Source organism: Ambystoma mexicanum, chromosome 3p (genome assembly GCF_040938575.1).
Source record: "Ambystoma mexicanum isolate Mex_15411 chromosome 3p, UKY_AmexF1_1, whole genome shotgun sequence".
Lineage (NCBI taxonomy): Eukaryota > Metazoa > Chordata > Amphibia > Caudata > Ambystomatidae > Ambystoma > Ambystoma mexicanum.
In genome coordinates this window covers 905,039,188-905,064,443 of record NC_090925.1, presented here as the reverse complement: position 1 = coordinate 905,064,443, position 25,256 = coordinate 905,039,188, and the positions used below count along the sequence as shown (strand labels likewise).

At 44.5% G+C, this 25,256-nt stretch overlaps 1 protein-coding gene across 1 annotated transcript in view; it reads left to right on the top strand.

The window, feature by feature from the left end:
- Positions 1–25,256, top strand: part of EIF2S2 (eukaryotic translation initiation factor 2 subunit beta) — a 238,439-nt gene that overhangs the window by 21,592 nt on the left and 191,591 nt on the right. The window contains exon 3 of the mRNA XM_069652149.1: positions 23,103–23,206. Coding sequence (XP_069508250.1) covers positions 23,103–23,206 — 104 coding nt within the window. The remainder of the gene's footprint in view (positions 1–23,102; positions 23,207–25,256) is intronic.

The window sequence follows — 25,256 nt, the reverse complement described above, 5'->3', positions numbered from 1 at the left end:
GGACTTCCAATTGGGATACAACACTAGATATGTGCACTTACCCAGTCTATGGCGTCTGGTTGGCGCAGTCGGGCGGGTTGCACAGGGAAGCTTGGGTTTCAACGTGGTTTATAGAGCTAATGCCTTTACAGTTATGGGATCCCAGAAAGTGTTTCTAAAGGTCTAAGTCCCACAGGATGGTAGGCAGTAATCGGACAGCACCCAGATCTAGAAAGTTGTAGAGGGCTAGCACTTCACAGCTTGAGAGCGTGGGAGCAACACAATTAAGCTAGAGATTCCTAGATGACGTGGGGCGGATTCACAAAATGGCCGATAGAAACATTCACATTTGAGACTCCTAGATGGTGGGAGAGAGGCCTATGTTTCACAGAATGGCAGATCTAAACACCTAGATTTGAGATTTCTAGTTGGTAGCGCAGCAATTTGTACCTGAAATTGTGCCTACCTTGTCTGTTGATGCTGGTTGACAGCAGTGTGGTCTTCGTCTAGCTCTTGTAGATGCTGTCGGGCACTGCTTGTGGTGGTCGCAGGTGGAGGAGCGGCGGTTGGGGAGATGGATTTTAAGTTGGAGTGTTTGGAGATTATCAATTTTAACTAGGGTAGTAGGTGCTACTTTGGGTTGTATGTGTGAATGAGGGCTTGGGTTAGTAGACTGTTGGACGGTGGCTACCTGCTTTCCTGACACCTGCAGACACTTCTTGGTTTTGCCCTTAGCTGCAGGGACTTCAACGGGCAGAGGGCTTTCCTACGACTGCATTAATGGGATACTCTGGACCAGTTGGGGGAGAAGGCGGGGAGACAAACACGGAAGGCAGGCAGGAGGAAGCGCGCACCACGCTCAAACTTAATATCACAGGCTCATTGCGGTCGGGGTGCAGGGGGCCTCACCTCAGCCTCTACCAGCTTGTCCTCGTACACCACCTCCCCCTCAAAAATCCACTTTACTTCCACTGTATGCCCCTGGAGCATACTCCTAGTCTGGCACAAAGCCATATGTACCAGACATCTTAGCTGTTCTGTGGTCACCTTGTGGCAAGAATTTCTTTGGCGTTCCTGTGAGCTGTGGGATGAGTGAGCACACATGGCATCTACCATTGGTGCTCCCAGCCCCACCATCTTAATTTTCCATAACATACATTTTCTGAGGCCCCACCCCTGGCCATTTTGAAGAATTGTTTTGGGCTAGTTATACTTCACTTGGGGTGTGTCTCAATATCACCGCCAGCTAAAGTTATCCATATGTGCTAAATGCCAGAAAACGAGACTGAAAACAAAGATGCTGAACAATACAACACTTATATATAACCCCCTCTTTCTGTCTGACCTCCATTTCTATTGCTGGTCTTCTGTAAAACCGTTTTCTAGTACAAAATGTCAATGTAATTTAGCTAATGCTCCCCATCAAGTGATTCTTCCTCTTTCCGATGTGCTGTTGGTATCGCAGCAAACAACTATGTGGTGAATCCATGCGCATTGTCCTTTTTTCACTGCCGTGGGTATTGAGAAGACCACTTCAAAAGGACCACAAAACTGGGACTCCTTCCACTTTCTTTCTGCATTTCGATTAAGTACTTTGTCCCCTGGTTAAAGAGGCTGTTTTTGGAAATGCATGAGTCTTGTGCACACTCTTCAAGGTTGGTTCTCTTACTTGTAGATTGCTGGACCTGGCGGTATATATAGCGAAGCACATTGGTCATCTCAATTAGTCTTTAATATCATTGCCAAGGATTTCTGAGCTAGGGTTACTATCTGGAATTGAACGTGAAGGAGGGACTGGCGCATGCATTCTACTTCCTGCTAAAATGTCATGCGGGTAAGGTTGTGCTCTGCAGAAGGTACGTTTTGATGGGTGAGAAGTGCAAGAGGCGAGGCAAAAAAGCCAATTTTGGCACATAGTATTTAGCTTCGCCAATCGCTCTTTTAGTAATAAATTAATTCTCTCCACAATACCGTTCGCCTGCGGCTTGTAAACTGTGCAAAGTTTGTGTTTGATCCCTAAGAGATGTTATTTCCTCAAAGAGATTGTTGGCTAAGTTTTGGCCATTATCTGACCTTACCTCCACACATACACCCTGTTTCGGGAATACTTCCCTCACTAGGATCTTCGCTGCAGATTTTGTATCATTTGCTCAGGGCCCCAACTCCAGACAACATGTAAATGGGCATACCACTATGATTAGGTACCTGTATGAGGCACATCTTTCTTGCATGTCAACACAATCGATATGCAAGTGCCGGAAGGGCCCTTCGATCTGTGATGTTCCCCGCAAAGCCAGTTTAAACACCCTCCCCCTGTATTCACGGGACCCATCCTAGCAGAACTTCGACCCCTATATGACCATGCTGTGGTATAGGGTCTGTGCTCGCAAGGTGCTTTGCGTGTGTGCTGCAAAGAGCAGCTGCTACCTGGGCGTAGTAAATGCTGGGTGTGGAGCACACATCTTTCTTTGTGAATGATGTGGTTGCATTCAGTTCGCTGAGTAGGTCTCTTCCCCCAATATATTGATGGGTGTGTCTTTGGAGTACAGTAAGCGAGCTACAAGGTGTCGTGGCCCTATGATTAATGGTAAATCTTTTGTTACTGGAACCGTGACCACTGCCTCAGAAAAGCCCTGCGTGTCCATCACTTGGATAGTGAATGGGACCCCCTCCATCCCTAATGCAGGATATGGTTGCTCCAGTTTCTATGAGAAATTACCCACTTTTTTCACTGCTACTTTGGGGTCATCCGTTACTGCTAGGACTGGACCCACTGTGGCTTTCTGTGTGCCCCCCTATTGCTGTTATTTGGTGGGAAGGGGAAGATTTCCATCTAACATGCTGACTCCTGTGTAATGGGGCATCACGCTTTGCCCCAGCACTACTGTGGTTGTGGTTGCTACTGCGTGTGGCTCAATCATTGCCTGGCCCGTTGCCCCACTGATGGTTTTCCTTGCTTGGAGTTGCACTCCCATCCCCCCACCCCCCCCCACCCACCCCCCACCTGCTGTTCTGACATCGGTGCTGGTTGTATCTGTGCTGGTTGTATCTGCCCTGGAGGACTCTGCATTTGCTGCCACTGAAGCCCCTGCTATTGCACTACCGGTTGCATAAATGGACAGGTGTGTGCCACATTTCCCGTCCCATGTTCAGACATAGGTAGCATGGTCTGAAAACACTGTATCCTGTTCCTTGATATCCTTGTGAAAACCCTCTTACCATAAGGAAGTATCCCCCTATGCGTGTAATTCCCTCTATGGTGGTGGTCCATACTGCGGCTGCATGTAACCTTATTGTGGCGTTTGTCCTGTGGGAAACCCTCCCTGTGCTGTGCTGGCGGCATCTGCCATTAACAGCACTCCTCCATGATGTATTTGGCCAGTTTCTTTTGTACTGATCTGTTTTCTGACTTTGCTGCATTCTCGGCTGCCTGCCTCTCGCTTTCTTGCTTCCTCTTACAGTAATGTACTATTGTGGCTTGTATTTCAGACCCGCCCTTAACTTCTATACCATTACTTTGTTCAAGGACGCCTGTATGTCTGTTGGCACTCCTTTTACTAGTATGTGATCGAACAATGGTATGCATTTGTCCCGTGACCTTCGCGTCTCTTGGGTCCATAAATCCTGAACTCGCTGGGCGGAGGTGCTAGCCTTGGAATCCAGAAGACTCAGAGCAACACAGTTCGAACCCCGGGTCCGCGCTTAGAAACCTCTGGGTATTGAGCACATGAAAATAAACAATTATAAAAGTCTCCTTTCATTTTGTAAGCCATCACTGGCCCCAGGCCGTAGCTGTCTGGATACATGCTTCTTAACTCTTTAGACATGTGCTCGACAATTTTTAAATGGAGCTCCGTCGTGAGCATTGGTGCTCAATTTCCCTCCTTTATAGCCAGCCTGATTCCAAATGTTGTCTGCCTGTTCTCCTATAATTGCGGCAAACGCGTTTCATACCCCCTCCGCCCAGCATCATCCCCGCTGTCTCAGTAACCCCGACACCCCCCCCCCCCCCCCCCCCCCCCCCCGGCCTCCTTGAGTGTCTGTATCCATTTGCTGACCCTGGCTACCAGGGAGGGCAGGCTACATATTGGCTTGTCCTGGTCCATTGTTTACCAGGGCACATAATGGGCTCCCACTTGTCCCTTCTGTATTAACTGTATTACCTGTGTCTTGGGTCACGTCCCTCCCTCTCAGACAGCTTGTGATAACCCCACTTTTACCTTCCCTGTCATATTACGTAAGACACTTGTGGACCAATCCCCCAATCCCTGTCGCAACCCTCACTGTCCTGTCGTTTCCGCTCTTTTCTTCCCCTAAATTTGCTGTTGGAGTCCAGGCGGCATTGTCCTGTCAATCCATTCTTCTGCTAATAACCCTTTGTCTGAGGCTGCATCTTACTTGTTTCTTCCTTTGTCCTCCCCATCTAATTTGAATGTTTTCTTCCTGATAACCTTTCTCCCTTATCCCCTTTGCTCTTTCTCCTCTATCACCTGTTCCGCCTCACTAAATGACACATTCACCTTTTGGCACGTATTCTTTTCAATTCTGCTCGATAATTTCTTTCGCCCCACATGCACCTCCTTTGTGCTACTTTCTCTTTCCCCCCTGATGTCTCTCTAGGTTTCCCACGAGGGTTGGTACATGCTGCGAGTGGACGCAAGGTGGATATAACCCAAAGGGTGGGGGGTGGTGAGCTCTGTCTGCCCCCCTCTTTAATACATTTTTCCCCTTTTAGTTTCCTTGTATAATTTCCAGAGACCTATTGTGTGTTCTGATTTTTGGCTTGGAGCCTTTTTTTATTATGGTAGGTAAGGGAAAATGTCCTCTATTTTACTGTCAAATGTCCCTTCCCCCCTGGCCATGCATAAACACATTGCCCTGCAGTCTCCCTGGGCCACCGATAATGGTATTTTAATAGTTTATCGCGTTACTGGGGCAATAGCGGCACATGTGGTGTAGGGGGACTGTCCACATAAGCCATGCGTTCCTTTTTTTTCTACTACCCTGTTTCCTCCCCCGTACCCAACACCAACCCCCCAAAATCCACCTCCTGCAACTATGCTCCTTTTTTATTCCCTATCACTCCTCAACGTTCACTCTGGCCCTACGACTCAAAGTTGGTATTCACCCTTCTCCTTGGGCTCACCGGGTCCTATGATGGCACAAGTGTCCAGTGTCTAAACATGCATCACTGGCACACTCCTGCTGTTGAAATGCAAAAGTCTTATTTTACAAGAGATACCTCTTGGTGCTGACTTTTCCACCACGAGCCGTCACCGCTGAATGATTCAAACTACCACACGCTTGTATACAAATAAACCAACACAACTTGTACCTCAATGATGCAAGTATACAATTGTCTGTATTACGCGTCACTGCACACCTCCCGCTCTAATGCAGGTGTACCCACACCAGAGCCCACTCCATGTCGGGTGGTATGCTCTAATATTTACACTGCTATTGTCCTCCCTTCTCCGAGGATGTGTCCTATACACCATTAAAAAAAAAAATCTATCCCTCCCCCTCCGTAGACATGCAATATTGTGCAGTGTCTTGTTCCATGGTTCTCACATCCTGGATACTCCCCTTGGTACTGAGCCTACGCCATGGGCTCACCCTTCCACTGAGCACGGGGCGGTGCTTGGTACTGAGCCTACGCCATGGGCTCACCCTTCCACTGAGCATGGGACGGTGCTCGGGAACTGGCAGACCTTTGCAAGCTTGGCATCTGCAGGGCCTCTTTGGTAAGCAGGTTTGCGATCACCACACCGGCGCCCCCCAGGGAGGGTGGCTGCCTGCGAGGGCTGAGATCTCACTGGGGCCTCCAAAAATGTAGTCAAAAACCACATACCCAAAAAGTAGAGCAAACGCCAAGCAAGAAGCATCGTTGTTTATTACAGCTGGGGAAGCATCAAACGGAACAGTGGCTAGATTTTGATCGAAGGGCTTGAAGCAAAGTTTCCCATTACAATGCCTCCCCATGTGGTACCAAATGTATTCACAGCCCACCGTGGGGAAAAACTTGTTATTACTGGAGTAACATTTCTGCTGACCGCCAGAACTTTAATACACTACCATTGGTCAGCACCATTGAGAACGTAACACAAGACACCCTGCAGCTAGTGGGAAAGGGGACATTCGCAAGATACCAGTCAGTTGATGACCTTCGCAAACTGTGGTAGATCCTTTGGAGGCTGGCCACCTCCCCAGAGCTAAAGAACTTACCACCTGGTTCTCCCAGGTATGCCACTCTATTCCTCTCCTGCAGCCCCTAAAGTTTTAGCAAGATTTGGAAGACCGTGCATTGCACAATGGCTCAAGGTCCCAGGGGATTCCAGCCCTGCAAGGTCGCAGCACGGCATGGGATGGCTTAAAATGCAGGTCTTCTTTAATCTAGTGGGCATCCTGCTGGACTTCTAGAGACCTGAAGCTAGTCTGAGAAGTCACATCACCAGAGTGCTAGACCATGCAACTGACAATCCGACCAGTGATATTCTGTCTTTCTGTGCTCGTGAAAAAGGCACCAAATCCAGAGCTGCATCCAGCTATGAGGAAAAACTTGCCTAGAGCCTTCCTGTGGTCCCTGTTGAAAGTCCTTCCAATGTCCTGTTTTATTGATGAAAGAATTCAACGGCCAGGGTTTTGGTTGCAGATCCTGAAGTCTGCGTGCTGCAAAATCTTCTGTGCTGGCTTGGGCATTTACCCACCTTAAATCTCTTCTGATTCTTGTGTAGTTTTGGGGTGTTGTCTATGATTGGGAGGTCCCTTGTCCAGTGCACCTAGGCCCCGGCTGGAAACCTACTAGGGTGTCTTCTCTGAAGTTAATGTTAAAGGATATTTGTACCGACCACCGAGTGGTCCCCTGGCAAATCTGAAAAGGGATGAGTTAATGGGAACGAGCGTGATAAGTGCAAGAGCAGTGATGTGCTGTTGGCAGCTTCAGTTCAGTTAACGCCGTTTGCTGAGCTTGGGGTGCTTGTGCAAAGCTGTGTGTGGTTTGTTTTGTTGCAGTGTAGTTTGTGTGGTTTGTGCTTTAGGGTTGTGGTTGTCTGGTTAGAGTTTGAGAGGTGTATGCAGAGGGGTGAAATTGTTAGTGGGTTGGTTATTGGCCTTGCTATCTAGAAGTGATATGTGCTAAATTTCCACGTTGTTTCTAGATGTGGCGTGTGAATATCTCTGCATTTCTATCTAGATCCCGCACTGGCTAATAACAATCCTGTCTATATATGACGCATGCCAATATTCACTGATATCCAAATGTGGCACTGTCCCACCTTCAAAATGCTGTCTAGATGCGAAGCAAACTAGCATTCACAATTCTATCTAAATGCAGCACTCGCTAACATTCACCATCCTGTCTAGATTCACCTAGGCTAATGTTCACAAGTCCCTGGACCCTCAACTCTAGAGTAAAATACTTGTTTGAACAGTCTTCCTATGGAACTCTGACTTTGCCTGCAACTGAGCCCTGTCTCGACTCTGCCTACAGCGGACTCCTAGAACGCTAAGTCCCTCTTCCTCCGAGAGAACTCGTGTACTAGAATTGGGAAAGGCTAGATAATTTAAAGGGTCTGCCTTGAAAAGTAAAACTAGTGTTGAAAAGCTTATTTGTAAGTAAGCTGGTAACTTTAAACTCTGGGTGTAAACAAAGTCATTACTTACAAAAAATCATTACTTATCCAAGATTTGTTTTGCTATTCTGATAAGTGTATATATAGTATTTACTTGCCTTGAATAAGCTGTGTGCCGCCTTAAACATGTTTTCTCAAGTCTTACTTTACTTGGAAACTGTCTCGCATTCTAACAGAGTAGGTAAAGGGTTAACCTAATCACCTGTGAATTGGGTTCCCCTCTTCCCAAAAGTAATGTTGTTGGTTTCACTTTATTCTTTTTAGGACGATTATAGGAGTTTCCCCAATTGGGTCTTGTTTCCACCTGACTTGCTGTTAACCTGGCCAGAATAAGTCTGCCTTGGTCATACTTAACTTTTAGGATGCTGGTAGCGACTTACAAAAGGATAGCTTTTACTTATCTTAACTGTTATCCTAAAATAAGCTAAGGGTTTTTCTCCCCTTAGTCTGTGAACTGAAAAGCAACAGTAATTGACTATTACACCCCAAGATCCAACTCCCCTATCTGTTATCCTGAATCAGTTATAGATTTTACTGTTCCTAGAAAGTCTTCCACTATTCTGAAAAGTAGATTGTCCACTTGACTTGCTATGTGATTTTTCTTTTTTTCTCATGGTTCAGCTGTTAGCGTTTACTACACTGTATTGCTGGAAGTAATCCAAAAGTAACTATGGTTTTGACTACCCTAGAACTACTGTCAGGTGTTGGTTAAATGCTTTGGTCTGTGCACCTTCAAGCATAGTGTGTTTTTATAAATGTGATTACATATAATGTGAAACAATGATCTGATTTGCACCGTTCCCCTCCCTAGTCACCCACAGCACTGGTCACATTCTTGCTGTCAATTCTATTGGATAATGGCTATTATTTCAGTGCTCATAAGGGAGGAATCTGATATGGCTCACTGTAGAAACCTGACTGTACTGAATAGAGCAGATAATTTGCATGAGTTGGCATGCAGGATTCCTTAATGTCCTAAGCAACAAAGAAAATGCACTATATATAGGTTCCTTGCATGGCATTGATGTCCTCTGTTTGCATCATCCACAGCAGTTTGCATACATTTATTTTATAGGGAGTGATGCAAGGAATCTAAATAATGGCCTTTGACATCCTAGAAGATAACGGTAGACTTGAGAAATGAGCTGAAATGTTCCAGAAGAAGATGCTCTTAAAAATAATGGCTCTTTCCCTCATTTCCCCCCTCGCTCCCACAGCTCAGCACATGTGGAAATATGTTTGAATCATTGGAGCCAGGGTATTGTCCCCGAATAAAGGCATTTAATGCTTGTAACTATTAAATAGTTCTGTGAATACCCTGGTTTATTGTATATGGTGTTTATGTAGCATCAGAACAGTCTGCATAACGCACAGTTTGATAGTCAAGAATAAGCGTAAAGCAAATTTGTCATGAGCGGTGCAAGGATGTCAAACAGCAACACATCTAGTGCTTGAGGCCGGTTTTCTTCTGCAAGTGCTGCGCTTTTAGGCTTTTTATAGCTATTTGAGCCCTATGAGGCAGGAATGATAAAAACGCAGTCTGATCTGACTTGGGCCTACTGCTGATTAAATTAGTTGGGAAGACTGCTTTAGTTTTAGCAAGGACATGCCGAACCATTACCATGGGGAAACCTCAGCCCCTTTATCTTCAAATAGTTCTGGGTGTACAGGATGCTTACCGTTGGGCTGCATTGCTTTATTCCATCTTCTCTTTTTACCATCTGTTGCACCTTGTTACTGGAGTATGCCGATTCATAGTCCAATATTTCTGTAGTACGTTTTCTGTTTGCTTTAGGACAAAATGGGACCAGTCAAATTTTAACAAAAGGATTGCTGATAAATAATGGGTTTGTAAGGGCAGAGGAGGTTTAAATGTATAGGATATCTGTGTGCATGCGATTATAGGGAAGGCCACAATCTAGGGCAGTGGTCTTCAAACTTTTTTGATTTCTCCCCCCCCCCCCCCCCCCCCTGAGCAAAGTCTGGGCAGGCTGGGCCCCCCCCAAAGTGCCAGATGGACAGTATGTAGAAATCGCTATGAACCTTTGCGTGCCGTCACCGCACCCTACTCCCAGTACAGACCCTGGACTCTCCCCACCCTACTACCACCACTATCCCAGTGCCGCCGCCCATCCTGCTACCACCACAGTCCCATAACACAAGCATACACACATCCATACACATTTAAATAAAAAATAAATTGCCATAAACGTACCTCGCGTGGCTGCTAAAATGCCACGCTCCAGGTTGCTCTGCCCGTATGTGCGAGGAGGCACAGGAGCACCCCCTCGCACATACATGCAGTGCCCCAACTAGCATGTCCAATGAGCTATGCGAGGCTGGCGAAGCAAAACACCCCCAGCGTTGCATGGCTCAGTGATCATGTGCGGCTGGGGAAATGAACTGTCAAAGGCAAACGGTTTCCCTTTGACAGTTCAGCCAGCCCAGGAGCACTCCCTCAGCTGGAAAAAGCAGCTGAGGGAGTGCTCAGTGTTTGACTGGGCTGGCTCCTCGGCTCCTCCATAATGGGTGAGGTGGCCAGTGGGTGGACGCCCCCCTCACCCATTATGGATGAGCCGGCAGGCCTGGACTGGCCTATAGGGCAATAGGGCGATGATCTACCAAAAATGCTAGTCTAGGCCAGTAAAAATGGGCCACTTTTCTGACCATTGTTGCTGAATAAATATTCTTCAAATATCACCATTTGTTTGCATTTGAACAAAAAACAACCCATTGGGTACTATTCAAACACTCTGTGACTAAACACTGAATATCCAATTGCAACTGCTGGCCATTATTTCATTGGTGCTTAAGACTGTTGTATGGCCCAGTCTGACCATGTGAGCTGCCCCTTCCCATTTCCTCCAATCTTTTTTTTTACATTTCATTCTGGGCTCTAGCGCCCTCCCCCCTGGGAGGCGGCCGCGCCCCCCTGGGGGGGCGCCCCCCAGTTTGAAGGCCTCTGATCTAGGGTTATAACTGCAGTTTCTGCTACAGATAAACGCACTGCAATTGACAAATACTGGCTATTATGAAAAAGGGCAAGAATGCTGACACAGGCAGCAATGACATCCTGCCTGTACCAGGGACGCGCTGAAATGTAATGTCATGCTAAAGGGACTATACTGTGCTTAGTTATGTTGTCATAGCACACATTTGTACATGTGAGACAAGACAATAGCAAATAATGTTACAGAATTTGCATTTGGTCATCCCTGGCTATATTTGAGATTTATTTTGGGCAACCTTACATATGGGCTAATAGCATTTTCTATTATATGGCATAGTATTATTGACCTACAAATAGGATGCAGCTACATGTAAAATAAGGCATCACCAAAAACGTTTGCAGCATCACTAGTTGGACGGTAAGGAATGCAAAAATGAACTACATGGCTTTCTAGTCTTTATTTTGATTCAGACTCAGTCTTTGTCATATTAGCCCTAATACCAAGTGTGGGTCCCCTGAACTCCAAATTAGTGGTGCAGTGGGTGTGTCATGTGCGTATATGGATATGACCAGTCTGCTGGCTAGGATCCAACCCTCTGCTTTAATTCATGACCGAACCAGTAACCCCTTTCCTTGATCAGTAACAGGTGGTACTCCTAGGGGGTATATTAAATCTAGAAGCTTGTAGAATGCACTGGATGTATTGGCACTGATTTTCTATAATCTGGCCTGTTGGACAGATCTATAGAAGGCCAACCTATATTGTGATGACCACTTTGGGGAGCTGTAGCTAAACCAGTTCAAAGTAACTAGGCGAGTAGTCTAGGCCAAGTCTCAAGAGGTGGTGAGCTTTTAAGGGGTCCACAATGAATACACACAGTGCTGCGGTCAAAGGTCACAGTCGGTGTAACAATACTTGTTTACTTAAACACAGTGGGATAAAAATGACTAACAGGTAATATTATCACACAATACTAAAATTAGATTTATGTATACAATTACTGGTGTCGGCCAAATTACCTATCAAACCCCTGAAAAGAAAGGTACAGTTTTGCACTATGTGAGAAACCTGAAGGTGTCGTGCCTGCTAGTCCCCAGAGATCTGTCGGCCATCTCTTTTGCATCCAGCTCCTGGGGGTGGACCAGTGCGGAAGGATCACCTGGGTGAGGGATCCTCGGGGAGTGGAAGTGGATACGCAGGATGGCGAGAGATGGTATCCCCTTCTCCGTAACACCTTCACCCAGGTAGGAAGTTTAGGAACACTTTCTCACAGACAGCTCACTGAGAGAAAATTGACTAACACCCAAGCCGTACACCTGACCTGTCCCAATACATTGGTCTGGCAATTACTGATCATTAAACACATCTGACTTTATTGCACTTCCCTCACACGGATACAAGGCGGAGCAGGAAAGCACACAGGGATGCAGCAGTTTAATAGGAGAAAGACGGCAAGACTGAAGAGGCTTGCAAGGAGGGAAGTGCCCATGATTTTTTCAGAGAAAGACTGTTACTTCCATGAACCTTTGAGAATAAGAAACGTAAGACCTGGAATTAAAGCTGAAGGAACCTGCATTGTGTGTCGTGCCCGGGGCTCCCCCGCGGCGATGCAGGGAGGATTGTTTGCTGCTGTGGTACTGTCCTTGATTCATACAACAAAGCCGCACCATTGAGTTGGGGAGACTGTTACCAGACCAGTCTGTGTTGAAGCCGAGGTTGCAAGCGCGGACTTGATTACAGCAGCAGATCAGTGATTGAACTTTGAAGTCAAGTTACAATACTGTAGACAGTGGTCCTGCACCACGTGGGTGCTCTTTCAAAAGTCTGTTAGGTATCTGACTAAGAGGTGGCAAATGTTACAAGAAAAGGAATTGTAAAAAACAATGGATGGGTATCCCCTACTTCGCTGACTGTGAGGAAGCACAATCATAATGAACAGAAATCAAGTCAGCGGAAAATATATAAGTTCACCTTAAAGACCTAGTCCTACCATTGTGGAAATGGACACAGTACTGCCGGTCATAAAGCAGATCACCATACAACAATTAATATATACTAAAAAATGACATATTTCAAAATAAACTCAATTATAATGATGATCAAACAAGAGGACCAATTGAACAAAAACTCAAAACCAGAGTAAAAACACATCTAAAAGACATATACATAAAAGTACAAGAAAATGTATATACAATTTATGGATGCTGTGTCAACTTCTGCGATGTCATGCAAAAAAACAATAATCAAACGAGCATGGCATCATGAAAGATAAAGTAGTTTCGATGGAAGAAGTGCATCTTGCAGGAAGGTGCAGATGGAATCCATCTTCATCAGGACAGAGCATTCCCATAAATTCAATCTTTTCTGAGTCGTTAAACTGCATCATAATGAACGTACTCAGGTTAAGAAAAACATTTGCATCTGTAATAAAACATATTAGGTTTACAGTGAGAATGTTGCAAAATGCAGCAGCGAAGGAAACAAAATCACATCATAGGTAACAAAGTTAAAAATGGTTAAAGTATGGTGATCCACAGAAATGAACGGACAGGGCTATGTCCAAATACCCAGGTTAAGGCACGTCATGTGAACTGGTGGGGATAAAAGGTAATTACCATGATCTCTACCCTATCTGGGGCTGGTCTCAGGATCCTGTCGAAGAGTCCAGGAAATGACAGCTCAGCCACGCCACAATAAGATCTCATAAAAATCAGATCTGTAAAACAAAGTGTCACAACACAACTCAAATTAAGGATTGCCTAGAATCTTCGACGGCCGAAACATAATTCCAGAAAAGGGAAGAGAAAGACAATGAAAACAAACAGATCCACTGGTCCGAAGAAAGTCAATCTGACCAGAAGTTCAACAGATGATTGGTTCACATGGAACCAGTATATAATCAAAACGAAGCTGTGGTGGGACTAGGTCTTTAAGGTGAACTTATATATTTTCCACTGACTTCATTTCTGTTCATTAAGGAAAGGAATTGTGACATCTAAGTGGTCCTGCAATGGGCCAATCAAAACCCTGGGTACATTTGCAAGTCTTTGATAGTAAGAATATAAAGAAAGTAAATGAAGTTGGTCCGGACACAGCGGAGGGAGATCAGCTAAGAGCTTTTTGATCAAGAAAGTTTGTGTTATGAATTTACATTTGAAATTGGTACAAATCGGCCTGAGAGACTCATTTTGTTTAAAAAGGATCTGAGCCCGGCTGAGGGGGATCCGGGGTGAATGGGGAATAGCCTAAGAAATGAGTACTTGTGAAATCTGAAAGAGGACGGGACTTTCCGTTTATTTGTTTTATCAGGCCCTCGGACGGGAGAGACTTTGAAGACAAACGTGGGCACAGAAGGCCCTGATGCTAATGATTAAACTGTCCTAGAGAAGCCAGAGACACTGCTAAGCTCGAGTGTACCGCCTTATCCCATGCTGAAGGCATGGGCAAGGGAGGCCACCAGCCTAAACATCCTTGTGAGTGAACACTTTTTTTTTTTTCTTTCCGTAACATTGTTTCCCACACTAAGGATTGGCAATGGATTTATTAGTATAGGCCCTTTTATTTTGACCAGACACTCCTGGGACTTGGTTTATAGTGATAATATCAAACGTAATGCCGAAAAACAAAAATGTTGGAAATAAATGTCTAATGGAAATATGTCAATCATATACAATAGAAAAAGACACTTATTTGAGAGCAAAAAATCGGAAATAAACCTCGACATGGCAATATAAAATGTCAGAAATAGTAACGTTTTCATGGGGGTGGGTCCACCCCCACCCCCTCACAGAACCATGTCGCCATCCGTGAATATAATAAATTATGAATAACGAAAATCCCAAAAAATGAGGATTAGTTAAGGGTTAAACAAATGAATGAAAGCCACGAGTAAAGAACCTTACCTAGATACCAATGAACAGATGACGGTTGTGACAAACCGTCATTAACTGACAGAACCTAATGTCGGAGCAGACTAAAGGACGATCAGCGCAACTACTTCAGGCAAATACAGGTAATATTACCATAACAAATATGTAACTAAATAGTCAATTCGAAAAGTATACTACCTGTAATGTGTGACAAATAGTGAAATGTTTTTTATTTTGTTATTTTAGATTTACAATGACAGAAAACGTGGAATATATAACTTCGCAGAAGGGAGGACAACAACTAATTTACAATGGATATGTTTATAATAAGGAATCCCACAAAAATGAACGAAGTGCACGGAATATGGAAAAACAAAATGTACAGCAAGGTTAATAACAGACTTCCAACATAAAATTAAAAGGAGAACACAACCATCTTCCAGATAGAACCAATATAATAATTTAAAAAACTCAACTAAAGAGAAAGGCAGTAGAAAACCCAACTGAAGCCAGCGGGTCTGTAATTGCAGGAATCTGTGACAAAATGCCATTACACATCTCGGCCCAAATGCCTGCAAAAAAGCACATGCAGCGTACAGTGAACAGGAGAAAGCAACAAAGAATCTTCCACCAGCACCCAGAATTTACAGCAATATAAACATCCCAGATATATTTAACACAACGGAAAAGGGAGAACATTTTCCTCATGCAACAATAGAAATAAGATGAAAAAATGTTAATATTTTCAACAGCAAGCAATTTTAGACAACTTAGTGAATGTGAAGTGACACAACTTTCAAGACATGCCCCCAGCCATTTCAACAGTTTTTCACTATACATGGATCCGTAAATAACCATCTCATACCCCTAGTATACATCTTGATGCCCAAAAAAACTGAAGATGCATACAAAATTGTGTTTCAAAAAGTTAAGGACGCAATACCAGAAACGAGACCTACAAATATCATGGATTTTGAAATGGCTCAGATTAAGGCACTCTTAGCAGTATATAAAGACACATACACATACAGGGATGTTTTTTTCATTTCCCGCAGGCCATTTGGAAAACTGCAAAAACTAGGACTCCACACAAAATACAGAGGACAGTGCATATCGGCACAACATGAGAACTTTTCGGATTAGCATTTGTAAAGGAGAAAAAAGATATATAATTTTACGGACATTTAATAGACTGACTATTTCAAAAATAATGAAGAGGAAAATTCAGACTTGTTGGACTACATGGAAAACACTTGGTTGGGACAGTTGACAAGAAGTGGCACGATACGAAGACCTAAATATAATATAAAATGGTGGAATTGCTACCAAGCCGTATTGGAAGGGAGAACAAAAACTAATAATGCATTGGAGGGATGGCGTAACAGAATTAACAAGACTTTTAACACAAAAAAACCCAACTTTGTGGCACTTATTAATGACTTCATATGTGAACAATCCCATCAAGAATTTTGACTATCACAAAGCATTTCGCTTGCAAACGCCCATTTAAAAAGGAAAAAATACAGGGACTATGACCAAAAAATTGAGCAAATAGTGAAACAGTTTAACCCTGATGACAAACACAACTACTTAGATTCTATTGCATACAATTTGAAAATGTTAAACTCGCGGTTTTGAAGAATCCACGATCCGGCATAGCGAATCCAAACGTAACCAAAGACACCAACCCTACATATCCAACGATCACGAAATCCATATCCCAGTCCGAAGGAAAATAAAAATGAAATCCACCAAAGCGAAATTCGAAATCCATAATCAAAGTCAACGCCAGCCAAGGAAAAAAAAGAAAAAAAACCTATCCAAATCCACGGTGAAAAGGGTAGATTCAGCCAAAAAGTGTAAAAAGCCAAAGAAGAAATCCACGATCCAACAGGAACAGTCCATATGATGAAAAAAATCCATGAAGTCCAAGAAAAAAAAACATCCAAGACCAAAAAATCCAGGCACACGCAGCACGGAGACCCGAACGCAATGAAAACAGATCCGAAATGGACTTTGAAAATGGCGCCCACGTCAACGTAACACTACACTACGCTATGTTACGTAAATAACAATAAGAAATAACAATCTACATTACCGTTTGTAATCAAATAGCACCATGTAGCGGTGAAAACATAAAGTTGCAAAATACACTTGTAATTATTTATTAAATTATTTATCTATTAAATATTATTTATTTATTTACATTTATAAAGCGCTCACACAGCCCGCAGGCATCGAGGCGCTGTTACAGGAATTGTTTGTTTTTCTTAGTTGCGTAATTGCGTTTTTTTTGTCTTAGTTACGTATTTATAACGCGCTTAAACACCCGGAGGTTTCTAAGCGCGGACCCGGGGATCGAACCTGTTGCTGCTTCGTGTCGTCTTGCTTCCAAGACGCGCACGCTGCCGCTGAGCTATCCTCCTTATAGTCTTTAATAAAATATTTATGGTATTATATATGATTTATAATGTTAATATATTTAAAATATTTATAATTAAATATAACCCAATATTATTGATACAATATTAATTATGTATAAACACTTAGCTTGTATGGACATTTCTTTAAAAGAAATCGACTTTTTGTATATTCGACATTTATATTTTCGAAATGATATTTTCGACTGACTTTCGAAATTATTACATTCGAAAATATAACTGCACACCAGTATCGCTAGAACTCCCCCCCCCCCCCCTGCATGTACTCCCTTTCTTCATGAGACTTGGAAGGTTGCTTGAATGTCCAAGGTCGCTTTTCCTGCCGTATGTCACTGCCCTTAATCCCCAGGGGTTGCGGGTTCGAGCATCTCTCCGGTCGGTGTCTGATGGTGCAAGGACTCTAGGTGGAAGAATGCAGCAAAGCTCTATGCAGGGCCCCTCTTGGGACAGGAATGTATGCACGTAAGCAATTTCGGATGACTGACCAAGATGCACAATGACACAAAGGGACTCGCTAGCTGCGGTCAGACTTTCCCTCCTACTTCGGGATTACCTTAATGCTAGAACCACAACATTTTAAGGAATCCAAGCCTTGTTGCACAAGCTGTCGATCCCCAAGTTCCAGGCTTCAACTCAGAACGGCGACATCTGCAGCAGGGTAGCCCAAACTCAAAACTGGTCAGCCACAGGGCGGTCCTGGGGCACTTCCGAAGGCTCTTCTTCGTAGGACTCCGCGATGATGAGAAGAATGGATGTTCCCTCCACTCCAAGGGTTGCAGCTCCTGCGCAGGACTGCTGAAGATCAACTTCAAGATGGGGCTCTCCCAGGACAGCAGCAAAAGTTGGTCGCCAAGCCTTCTTCCGACAGGTCTCTGGTTTCCCCGCAGGTCTTGCAGCTTTACAGGAGTCGTGGCTCCTTCAGTTTCTTTTCAGGACCTCTCGAGTAGGTGCAGGAGTCCTCTTAGCCAAAAAGCCAGGTAAGAGCAGGAGCCCCCACTAATGACTGATCTGCCCCACACACCCCAGAAGTGGTCCAATCAGTACCACTGGCGACAACTCATTTATTGCACCCAGACACACTGGCACCAGTATGTGGATGGGGCCAGACAGTCCAGCACACTTCCTGGCAGCAAACGCATAGCCCGCCAAAAGCCTCTGCTTTCCTGGACACGAAGTCCATAAAAGGATTATCACGGCGTCACGGGCCAGGAAGGCTGGCCACTAGGCAGACCCTCCAGCTTATAGTGATTTTTGCGATTCCCGCAAAATACAGAGAACGGCCAGTTAAAAGACATGCGCAAAATAAGACACAAGGGGCAAGGTTCTCTTTGACGCAAGAAATGAAATGCGCAAAACATCACTTGCGCCAAAAAAGAGCAGCCTAATCCACTGGCATCTGAATATGCGCATCTTATTTGCGCCCATAAAGTTGGCCTCTTTCACCCTTTTGCGCAAATCAGAGGGTGTAAGTGCATCAAGTGTGCATAAATTGTAGTCTATTCTCTGCACCCGTTTCGAATAGGCACACAGTGGGTGTCCCTGCATGAAAGGGTCTTTTCTGGCTCCGTCAGGCAATTTTTAATTTCTTCATTTTTATTTTATTTTTTCTGACTGCAAAGTTATGAACCGCTGTTGTCTCACTGCAGCATGGTAGCCCAAAATGGTCACAATATGAGAAGGACAGGAGTGAGGGGGTGATGGGTGAAATATGGCGTGGTAGGCAAGAAAGCTGAGGGAGAGCAGTGGGACAGCGTGCCAGAAATCAGAGGGAGCGTTGTTGAGGAGAATTCTCATAAATTTGCTAATTCACTCCACCTCAGAGACCCCATCAACGTTGCTGGATTTTGAGGACTTGATTTTTTTTGCCCTGGAGAGAGTGTGACCCTTATTCCCACTCATGTATTTGTGTGTGAATTTTACCTCTATTTCTTTTGGTTATGGAGTCTGCCAAACTCCATAGGCATCATCTTTTACAATTGTCCCACGGCACCTTTAGTGCAGTGACACAGGGAAGGCCTTTAGATTTCCCAAGGTTTAAATACCTTCTCTGGGATAAACTACTGTTTCCCAGAGCAGTAAAGTGAAATTGACTTTACTTAGCATTGTACTTGATAGACCCAGCACACCCTATTTAACAATAGAGTGCTGAAGGGATTACTTGGTATCCCCTGTGTCTAAATGCTCATGTAACATTTTTTGTTACCCTTTCCTCACAATGGCTGGTGGGAGTGGTTTCATGTCTGCTAATCGGATCTCCCACCATCCTGCTCAACCTGGATGAGCAATATAGGGCCTTCACCATTGACAACATACCCATCAGGGTTTCCAACAATGTCAAGACCCTTGGCATCTACCTTGATTCCAACTTGACTATGGACAGACGGGTCAATGCCATTTCCTCCTCATCGGCATATTATTCCAAAGTTCTCAATGCAGCCAGGCCATTCAACAGAATTGACTCACCATTGCCAGGGCAATTATAGGATCAAGGCTGGACTACTGTAATGCCCTCCTTGTAGGAACCTCTAACAAAAACCTCACTAAACTCCAACTCGTTCAGAATAATGCCCTTAGGGCAGCCACTGAGGCCTCAAGAAAAGAACACATCTCTGAAGTGAGAAGGGAGGCTCACTGGCCCCCTGTCAGGGAGAGGATCATCTTCAAAACGTTCCCTCGCGCATAAATGCCTTCACGACCTTGCACCCCATACCTGGTCCAAAGAATCTTTAAGCACTCTTCCTCCAGGCCCTTGAGGAAAGAATACTCCAACCTGATTACCATGCCCAGGACACGAAGAATAGGTGTGGGTGGCTCCGGTTTCCTCACTATGGCCCCGTCACATTGGAATGCACTTCCCACTCACCGGCGTATGATTGCCACCTAGCATTCCGCAAAGCTATCAAAACCAAGCTTTTTGTTTAATGATGACACCCTATGTTAAGTACAGAATCTGCTTAAATGCTTGCGTCCCTTGTATTACATATGCAACGTTGCTCTATCACTTGTACTTCTATAACCAAGCCTGCTAGCGCGTATTTGTTGCCTCTAATCAAATCTTCTTACAACTTCATGGAACAGCGCCTCGATGCCTCTGGGCTGCAAGTGCTCTATACAAATGAAAATAAATAAATGTCCAACTACTATGGTTTGCATTTACCACGGCTGTTTGCAGCTCCTGTAACGCGAACCACAGGAGCCATCTTTGACACAATGGTCCCCAGTCTTCTTTTTTTGCCATGTCTTTGTGGAAAGGTCCTTCTAGAGATTTTCTCTGCGCTTCAAACCAGGTTTGGTCTCTTTGTTCATTTCGCATTTGGCGGGCTTCAGGAGTGAAACCCACCTCAGTGTGTCTGGGGTAGGCAGGAAGTGAGGGAGGTGGCTGAAACTGTGTCTGCTGGAAGACCCAAATGCACTCTGTGGTGATTGGCTGGCTGACTCTCCGGCAAGGACAGCCACCCTGGTGTGTGAGTGATAGCTAGACTGGAGTGAATGGAAGAGAACTGAATAAAAGGCGATTCTCTTGGCTTGGAAGGCAGAGTCGACCACTGGATGAAGGAACCGAAGAGCTTGAAGATCACGCCTGCTGCAACTCCTGGACCGTTGGTTTGCCAGGTGAAGACCTGCTGCAGTGCTGAATCACCAAGTTCGCATCGACGGAGAGGCCCCTGCAAGGACGACTTCTCCCTTTGAGTTGGTGGGGCCAATCCACTCCTTAGTAAGCCACCTGGACAACCATCTTGGAGCTGGTTGAATTTCCTCAGAGTTGCTGCAAGAAACAGTATAGCCAGGGAGAGGGACACCAGATTGTGTGCCTTACTTTGAAGCTGGCCTAAAGCCTTTGGAATAGCCTCCAGACTCCCACGAAGTAGGACTGACCAAGCCTGAGCCCCCTCAGCAGTGTGTGGGACCCCAGAAGCAAGGACAGTCAACCTTGGCGGGCAGGAACCGCATTGTTGCTATTTGCAGTAGCTGAAACACGAAACACTGAAAAGTAAGTTTGCAGGGTTTGGCAGTCCCAGCGCATTGCAGGAGTCCTCACCCTCCCCCCCCATCCCCGACGTCCTCCCTCTTGTCCCCACGACTGAGACCTGCAGAATTGCACAGGAACAGTCATCAGCTGCATCTTTTCTTCTTTACCAAGGTACTGTAAAACAAGTCTAAGAGAACTTACTTCTCTTTGCAAGTGCTTGCAACTTCACAACTCGCAAGTCTAATCAGCTTGTGGCCCTGCATTAGATTATTCTTTTCGTCGAAGACTTCTAAGAACTTGTGCAAAGACCTTTCCATTTACTTAACAGGAGTGCTTTAGTATCTGCACTGCTTAGGAATATTTGTGGTCTTTTGTGTTCTATTAACCTTTGCCATTTACCAACTTTGTTCTTCTGAACGCCAACAGTAAGATCCCCAGCACCCTTGTTACTGAAGTCACCTGTGGGTGTAGGTTGTCTGTGGGCCATTCCAAAAGAGTCTTATCTGATTCAGAAACTAGTGTACAGTGGTTAAAGTATATTTGTTACTATTCTATTGCTCCCTTCTGAAGAAGGCTTTATAACTTGACTGATAAATTAATAATTGTTTATACAAGAAACCTTGAGTGTAAGTTGATTTGAATACCTGTAACTGTGAATCTTTGTGACTCCACTACAGCTCACATTTCCCCTTTTGAGATAAGCCTGGCTGCTCAACACGCTAACAAAACTGTGTAGTACAAGCTTATACCAAAGCTGGTGTTGCCTATACCTTTAGTCATAGTTGTTTGTAGTGTTCCCAGAGGGTAGTGCATTCAATCTTTGCCTAACAAGCGGAAGTACAGAAAATAAAAGTAGCTTTGGCTCAGGGGGAGCCAAAAAATCAGAAAGGGAATGGTTGACTGGAATGAGGCTGTGAGCTGCCGATTTGAAGAACGGATGAGTAAAGAATGCGATGGAATGGGAGAAAGGATGCACGATGCAGAAGTAGCATGAAAGGATGTTGGACTCTACTACCAGAGGAATTGGGAGCGTAAGGTGAGTTGGGAGTATGATTTGGAGTGGGGAGTGCAAATTTTGACTTGGCAGTGTGACGGAGCACATGAGTGTGTATGACGGAGTGAGAGGTTTAGAAACGCAAGCTCTGATGGTTAATTGTTGAGACGTGAGAGGTGTTTGGGGAGAAGGGAAATATTTTCAGCATTACAATGGATAATTATCAATACTGTCAAGATTAAATAAGCATGCACATTAAACCAAAAATATAGCCAAAACAACAAGGTCTCGGGTAGCCTTGCACACTGCCTCTTTCCTGCAATGTGGCAATCTTACACCCTACAGTCAATACAAAATGTGCTGCAATAAAGGTTTGTGCTGCAAAATTTGCTTTTTCATGCCGCAATATCCTGGAGGGTCTGAAGTTACTAGCCAAACGAGGTAAGGCTAAAACAAAAGGCACCACAAAATGGTAGTCACTGCTGCCACCAGCTTGTCCATTTATTGCACCTAGAGTAACCAAAAATCCTTAGTCGGGGCAAAACGAAGTGTACTGCATTGTAAGATACATTGTACAATGACAGTTACCAATTAGGAACAAAGTAACTAGAACACTTTTTCCCAGTACTGACAGCCTGAAGGACATGTCTGTTTTCCCATAACAGATGAGCAAAAGCCAGTGTAGTGAAGCAAGGAAAGGTGAAGTAAAGAGGAATCTTTCCTACCACTGTGGCCTTGGGCTGTCCAGTATGGGACTACAAGTTTCTTCCTGGTTGTGTCATAGTTGAGGTTCAATACAATGCGTTTTGTCTACTGTGGTCATGCTATAGCCGTTTGTTTTATACTCCCCTCACCAGTGACCCTCGCCACTTGCTTTGTCCAGCGGATTAATAGCCTTTAAGAACTGTCCCAGGCAGCAAACCAAATGGAGTTTTAAAGTTGCACATTTTTGTATGCTACATTTCTTGGAGTTACTCCTTGCTTGGTGGGTGTACTGACCACACATCACGCTTAATGCCAGTGAGTGGCTTCGAAGCGCAGGATCAGGGTTCGTGCCTGTTGTGCTGACTTGCTTCCAAGGCGAATGCGTTGTCCCGGAACTATCCTTCCTCCACACATTACCCTGCAAATCTGGTGCACCCAACTCCCACGATCCAAATGAGTCTGCTTGCTTTGTTTATCTTTCAACAAATTGGCTACTTAACTTTGTCATATCTCTCTGTTCTGGCTAAAAAATAAGTTTCATGTGAGATCACTTTGGTTACAGAATCCTCTGATGATTTGGATGACTTAAACTTTTTCAATCAGAAGAAAAAGAAGAAGAAAACAAAGAAAATGTTTGACATTGAGGAGGCTGAGGAAGGTGTCAAGGTCAGTGTGCCTAAACGGTTTTGTCTAACTGGGACAGTGGTTTTCAATTTTGTGTGGCCTTTTTGGACCATAAACATTTTACGTGCAATACTTTCGCTCTCTATGCTTGGACACAGTACTGAGTTCTTTGATCCAACTTTGAGGTTCTCCTATGCTTCTTGAAATACTGTTTGTCTCCCTATGCCATGCTTAAAGGTGCCATTCTTAAAGGGGGACATGGGTTTTTACTTCAAATGTTTACAATTAATGTTTTCTTGTGCCTATTTTTGGTTGAAAAAAACTTGTATGTTCTATTCAACAATTGAATGTTATAGCCCTGATTGTTCAACGTTGCTCTCTCAAATTAAACATTCCATAAAAAAATGAGATGGATTTCCTTTATCAACCCTTGGGTGTGGATTTTGGGACACCACCCTATTATGGTGAACAGGCAGGCACCAAGGACTAGCCATGCCCAATTATGGTAGTGGGTAGGCATAGTCTCAGTAGGGCTGTAAGAATGTTCTAGGGCTAGGTCCACTAATAATTCAAGTTAGACTGTTCAGTACAGGAATACAAAGATTTATTCGTCCTTTAAAAAAACACACGCAAGTAAAACATAGTCCAATGTTGTCACTATAAAGCAGGTATATACCTTCATTTGGAAAAGGAAAAAAGCATATAGTTAAATAGCCAGTGGAATACAGCTATGCGATTCCATATAAAGACTTAGAATAAACACAGAATAGTTCCAGAGTCCAACCCTACAATGGTTTGGGGCTGTGTGCCCCAAGGTCACAAGTTACTTCACAGGTAAATGTCTTTCGAGATTTATTGGTTCTGATCACCAAGTCAAAGGTTAGTTGAGGGAGTAGTTTCTTACATGTAACTCAATTTCTCCAGTGAAAGTGTCCTATATACATCGTTATGGGTTCTTTAGGCAGCAGCAATGGGACGCAGTGTATAGCCCCGCCCCAGCGGCTTCCCCTCAGATTTTAACCTCTCCAAAAAGAGGATGACATAAGAGGCTGTTTACCTGAGGTGGAAGGCAGGAGGGCGCATGTGAATCCATGAAAGATACCAACGCTGGAGAAATGGAGTTACAAGTAAGAACTACTCCCCTTCTCCAGCATTGGATCTTTCATGGATTCACATGCTCTGAATAGATTTTGTAGCAGTAAGAATGCCTGGATGTGTACATCAGGCAACCAATACAATATGATCAAAAAGAGAAGGGTATTACTATAAGTGAATAACAGTAGCGTCAAAACCCTGGAAGCTGCAGGACTTACCTTACTGGAACAGGCGTTGAAGCACTGCTCGGCCCACCTGTACGTCCTCAGCATGCTGTTTACTCACAGTAGCGCCTGGTGAACGTGTGGGGCACTGCCCACGTTGCTTACTGGCAAATGTTTCTGATGGGTATGCCCACACATGGGGTTGCTGAGGTTGCCGTGGACCTTGTAGAGAGCTTTGGGAGCTGACTGCAATGGTTTGTTGGCTTTATGGTGGCAGTAAGATATAGTCGCCGCAACCCAGCGTGAGATGCCTTGTTTTTAAACAGTCTGGCCTTTACTGGATGGGCTGAACGCCACAAAGAGTTGTTTGGATGAGCTGAACGACTTGGTGCGATCCAGCTAGTACTTTAAAGCTCTTTTGACGTCTGGGGAATGCAAAGCTTTTTGTGCTGGAGTAGAAGCATTAGGGTAAAATGTTGGTGCAGTGATCGTAGTGTTTTTGTGACAATCTAATGGCATCTTCGGGATGAAATGCGGATTTGTAGAGAGATGAACCCTGTCCTTCATGAAGCGCAGATATGGTGTGTCAACGACCAGAGCCTGCAGTTCTGATACTAGTCTGGAGGACGTGATGGCTACTAGAAAAATCACCTTCCACATGAGATTTGATGGCAGCTGTTGACATAGGCTCAAACATTGGTTTCATGAGGGCTGTGACTACAAGATTGATGCTCCAATCGGGAGAACTTTTTCTTTGGGGGAAAAGACCTGAAAAGACCCTTGAGGAAATACTTCAATCTGTCGCTGAAAAGTGGTGTAGAATTCCTTTTCCG